The sequence below is a fragment of the Atta colombica genome, unplaced genomic scaffold (assembly GCF_001594045.1).
Source record: "Atta colombica isolate Treedump-2 unplaced genomic scaffold, Acol1.0 scaffold187, whole genome shotgun sequence".
NCBI classification, from domain to species: domain Eukaryota; kingdom Metazoa; phylum Arthropoda; class Insecta; order Hymenoptera; family Formicidae; genus Atta; species Atta colombica.
In genome coordinates, this window is record NW_017259279.1 from 1294265 (window position 1) to 1299961 (window position 5697).

The window sequence follows — 5697 nt, forward strand, 5'->3', positions numbered from 1 at the left end:
GTATTATGCCGAGGAGTCGCACGGGGCAGGGACGGCAGGCCAATCCGGTGGCGGTCATCCTACCCCGTGTCGAGTGACAGGCTGCTTACGTAACGGATTATTCTCGCTATGATAACGACACTCCAGACAGCGCGAACGCGACACGTTGACGCGAGGAAGCGGCAGCAGCAGCAGCAGCAGCAGCAGCAGCAGCAGCAGCAGCGGGACAGCATCGTCGCCGGGAGGGTCGTCGACGCGGCGGCGCAGCGCGCGACCCCGACAGAAATACGCCGACCCGGATCCCGCTATCGCCGTCTCTGATACCTGTCGCTTAAACGAACGCCGAGCGTCGCTACGCCCACGTCGTCCTCGCCTCGGAAACGCAGCGATACGCCTGACCGGGGTGCCAAGTGCGAATTATGACAGCGGCGGTCGTCATGGAAAACGTTAACTGGGACCCCGGTAAGTCGACGGACGGCAGGTCGAGATACATTGCTTTGAACACCTTTGGAAACTTAGTTCCAAACAATTCAGAGCGTCGTCGAGGGTGTTTTCACGTGTTTTTACATTTCACCCTTGACACGATCGTACTGCGCAGCGAGATAATAAGGGATAGTGATGTTTCGCGCGGCGAGGGTGTTTTCGACGAAGTTGACCTATTGTTGTGGCGGCGGCATGTCGATAAGACCTCCCTCGTTGTTTCCGTAGTAAGTGAAGAGAGAGAGAGTTACTGGAGCAAGTTACAGAGCATAATCCAATATGCGACTGAATACTCTTCAAAGATATATAGACGTATTAATAAAACGTTGCGTGTCGGGCGCGAGCGTAGTACGTTATAAATATAGAGCGAGGGTAAAGCAGAGTAAATAAACTGTACGAGTAATAACGGGATCTTTTCTGATAAAACGCTGGTGTGCCGTTTCAATTCGCTATCACGCATATTTCCGCGTGCTCCAATTTGCTTGAATGAAAAGGAGGTCTTGAACGAGTGATCCGCGTTTAAAAATGAATCCAATATCGATAACATCGATCGGCGCATAAACGCGCGATGAGAAATCCTTGTGTCTTTGAATTAAAATAATTATAGATTTATGTAGAAAAGAGATAAGAGTTCGTTACACCGTTTCCAATTTTAGTACTTCCGCATTTAAATATGGAGAATGTAATTAGCGCTATTCGATTCTAATAATACACGCAAATATACTTTATTGAAGTTTATAAAGTTTATAAAGCGAAAGGTAATAAAAGAAGCTGATGGACTTAAATGAAAAAAATGAAGACACAACGATTTTTCAAAATTTCTCCATTTTAATTAACTTTATAAATTTCATTTTAACGGAGGTCGGGTTTAACTACGTCATTTCAGCGAATTTTCAATATTTTTATTAGATAGTCGAATCTGAAATCTAAAGCATAATTGAAAAGCACAGCCAATAGAAACGAGGGAATAATAGATTTCAAACTATTTACTTTCTATTGCTTGTGCTTTTCAATTGTATCTCAGATTTAATCTGTTCACTTATTCCAGCGTTGTCCAAGTTGCTGAACTCGCTGCAGGAGAATAAGTCGGAAATACCCAGCTGTACCGAGGAGGAATTTGGATTTCTCAGTGAGCTGCTGCAGTCCAAAGAACTGAACGCCCTGGTGAACGTTCATAATAAGATCCTCAACAATGTTAAGGATGATAAATTCTTCCCCGTGCTCTCAAACTCGATGGACATCGATGTCGAAGTTCTTGATCTGTTGTCGACCAAAACGCACGTCTCGTCCGATTGCAAAGAGTTATTCCACTTGTTGCAGAAACCACACATTCAGGTAATTATAATAATATATAGAATGTATTTTATACATTCAATTAATGTTGTATGTTGAATTATTTTTATTTATAAAAACAAAAAATCTTCTATTAAAAATATTTAGAGTTAAGATTATTTTGATCGAAGTTTAAAGAAGAAATTGTTTTATTTTGAATTTAGTCAAGATAAGTGTAAACTGTTGGTGATATTTTGAATTATCATCATTTTTGATAAATCATTTTGAATTTGTTATAATTTTGTAGGATATTGAAATTATCACAGTTTTTAAAAAAAGTGGTTTTTTTTAAGGTTTATAAAACGAAAATAATATATATTTCTAAAAAAAGTATATATACACTTTTTGTCAGTATTATTTGATTAATCTATAATTTTCTGTTATAAATTGGAAAATAGTTTTCCCTCTTTTTTTTTAATCTTTCTGGATTGTATCACTTTTGAAATAAGAAGTATTTATTTTGCAAATTTTCTTTGCAAATGTCAATTCTTTTTATTGTTTGTAATTTAATAATTCTATGAAGAAATGAACATTTCTAAGAGTGTATTCTAAAACAACTTTCTTCATTGAAGGGTCTTCTCTGTGCTCATGATGCGGTGGCGCAAAAGGATTACTATCCAAGGCTGCCGGATATTCCATTGGAAGTAGACGAGGATGAGGAAACGGTGAAGATTGTCCAGCTAGTGAAATCGAACGAGCCCCTGGTACGTCGTATCGATCGTTGAGTCGGCATTTGTAATAACGGTGTCTTTCTAAGCGTCTTTTACTCAAACCCAAGAGTGTGAGCAATAGCGTAAGAGGGAGAGAAAAGGCTTAATTGTCAATTAAGTAGCAATTCGAGTGTAATGTACGCGTTTGTGTTTTTAAGAAGCCGTAGGGAGGGGAAGGGAGGGGAAATTTGTCAAAAGTAGTTTACTTTTTTTTGCAAGAGCGTTAAAGATTCGTTTTTCCGCCCACACATGGTTGTACATTCGCGTCGACTTGCATGAGACGCGTAAAACGCTCCCCAGTATCGGCGTAGACAGGCAAGTCACGTATAGTTCGTAACTTGGATACTGAGAGAATCCTCCGAGTGTATAACGAGTAGCCTCACGAGTGCGAAGAAAAAGTAACCAAGTAATCACGTGTTTCTTTCATCGTCAAACTTGCTTCGAAGGGCGACGCCGGCGTTGAACCGATCGTGGTAAGTCGCCTGAATGCCGTAGAAGTGTGCTGAGCACTTGTGATGAACACCTGACTTTACGTCGTACGAAACTGCCCTGTACCTCAGCCGTCATTCTTTTTGTTTTCACCGCTCACTTTAGCGTCGGGATCGAAACTGGTAGAATTTTAGCGCGTGCTATTTCCGTTGTCGTAAGACGGGCGAGGAACGGCAACGGAAATTACGACTATACGGAACAAAAATCTGGATTAATCAAAGATCAATCAGAATTAAACCGGTTTCAATCCCTGCTTCAACGTAGATTTCTAATCAATCCTTTCCTTCTTCTTCGTTATCGTATTGCGATCACAGGATATAAATTCATCTGTAAATGAAGCGTCATATCCTTTCCTTCCTTGCACAAGTTTGTTGATTTGGTTGTTTGCCTTTGTTGCGTCCATTGCATTGTTGTCTTGTTTGAGTTGTTCTTTTGCTTTGTAAATAAAATCTGTTGTATCACTGTATTTGTTGTTATTGTCCCGCATGACTGTATTTGATGTATCTTGAAATGGAGTTACCTTTTGACAAAAATTCGTCTTGAAAAAAATATGCTTGAATTAAATATTCTGTATAAATTAAATTTTATCATATAAAATTCAAAGATATAAATGGAAATATAAATAAAACTCATTATTTGTTGTAATTTCACCGGTAACTGCATTTCGCGGTACGTGTTTCTCGAGATGCGATTTGACCTTTGTTACATTTATTTTGCAAATTATTTAAAATGCCTATTTCTGTTTATCTCGGGAAATGCACAGAGAACAGAAAGTACTCTAAATAATATGAATTTTCAAAGGAGATTTTAAAAGATTTGTTACAAATAATTGATAACTGAAAAATCAAACATTTCAGATAACCTTATGATATCCTTTGGACATTCATGTTATCGGTGCCCTGTGTTCGTCTATTTTTGTATTGCACAATTTCAATGATTTCAATTGATCGATTGTGCCATGAAAAAATCGTCGGGCGCATGCCGATTTTAATATCGCGTCTGCCTTTCTTTATAAAGACTTTTATTTTTATCCATTTTTTTTAAGAAGTGAAAGAAGGCACTCCCTAATACGCGTTCGCGCGCGAAATGCAATGCAATGACAATACTAGATTTTACACCTTGACATTAGGGGGCGACCATAAAAACCTGCGAAATCACCGGCAAGATTGTAATCGCACGGATAATGCACGGTGGCGCAGCCGACCGGTCCGGTCTCATCCACGTCGGTGACGAGGTCTGCGAAGTTAATGGTATCAGCGTCGAGGGAAAGACACCTAGTTTTGTTTTACACATTTTGGTAGGCTAAACATTTTCTTATCTCGTTATTAACAAATACGGCAAATAAAAGAGCAATATAAGAGGCATAACTATCGCTCAAAAGTTTCAAATAGTAGAACTATAATTTTTACATAAAAGGATAAGATTCTTTAAATATAATTATTTTATTAAAAATATCAATTTTATTTATGTACACTATTGGAATAAAATTTATGGTAGAAACAAATTTTTATTCATTAACAATATTAATAAAACTGATTCATTTTGAGAAGCTTCCAGCTTAAGTATTAATGTATTTAATATTAATGTATTTAATGTAATTAAGCAGTAATGTATTTCAATGAAATTTTCAAGATAACTTGGATTATTTTTATATATTTGTTATTTTATAAAATAATAGTACGTAATATACTGTATATTCAATGTGTAATATTATTTTAAAGAGAACATTTTGAAGTTTCTACTTAAATTCCATTACTGATATAATAAGATACAATATTTGAGTACTTGTTTTGATTTTTAAATAAATAGATTGTCACTATTAAAAATTCTTACGTAATTTAATTTTTTTTTCAGCAAAATTCAGAAGGGACAATCACTTTTAAAATAGTACCCGCGGACAGCAAAAGTGGAATCAGGGAGAGCAAGGTAATAGTCGCAATAACACTAGATCTCTAACAGATCTTTGGTAGAACAATCTATATTGCAAATATGTATAAATTAAATATTTATAACTTTAGGTTCGCGTCAAAGCACATTTTTCATATGTGGCTGCCGACGACCCTTACATTCCTTGTAAAGAAGCCGGATTAGATTTTGTCAAGGGTGACGTTCTGCATATTGTCAGTCAAGATGACGCTTATTGGTAAGATAGTTCATATAATCTAAATGCTAAGTATCATAAGTGATATGTGAATACACAATTAAGTAATGTAAAGCCATGATATAAACTGGGCAATGCTCTTACAATTAGTGCTTGAATATTTCATGAATTAAATTTTATATACAGCTCATTATGTAGGTTTTTCATTACTTAATGTGTAATCTATATATTTACGGCGAATTATAATGACTTTGATCGAATATGACTTTTTTCACTCATTTGTATTAAACATTTCTTTTAATTTTTACTTAATATTAATTATAATGATGCTGGTTGTAAATATAGGTGGCAAGCCAGGCGAGAAGGTGATAGAAATATGAGAGCAGGTTTGATCCCCAGCAGAGCTCTTCAAGAACGTAGAATTCTTCTTGAAAGAAAGGAGAAAGAGAAGGAGAAACCAGAAGAAGACAATATAAGTATGTCAATGGGTTTGTTTGATTGAATAATTCGCTTGTCTTGATCTTATTTCATAATCATTCATTTCATCGAGTCATATAATCGTCGAATGTTTTCATATTCTTGATGTTTATATATATATATATATAT

The 5697-nt window shown here is 36.4% G+C and overlaps 1 protein-coding gene across 4 annotated transcripts in view; it reads left to right on the forward strand.

Moving 5' to 3' along the window:
- Positions 1-362: 362 nt before the first annotated feature.
- Positions 363-5697, forward strand: part of LOC108686599 (MAGUK p55 subfamily member 7) — an 8938-nt gene continuing 3603 nt past the window's right edge. For 2 of the 4 annotated variants that reach the window (XM_018191994.1, XM_018191996.1), the window contains exons 1-8: positions 363-441; positions 1508-1794; positions 2364-2495; positions 2948-2974; positions 4120-4287; positions 4845-4916; positions 5009-5133; positions 5437-5567. In XM_018191994.1, the coding sequence (XP_018047483.1) occupies positions 399-441; positions 1508-1794; positions 2364-2495; positions 2948-2974; positions 4120-4287; positions 4845-4916; positions 5009-5133; positions 5437-5567 (985 nt within the window). In that variant the 5' untranslated portion in view covers positions 363-398. The remainder of the gene's footprint in view (positions 442-1507; positions 1795-2363; positions 2496-2947; positions 2975-4119; positions 4288-4844; positions 4917-5008; positions 5134-5436; positions 5568-5697) is intronic. The other 2 variants (XM_018191995.1, XM_018191997.1) reach the window with 1 other exon arrangement.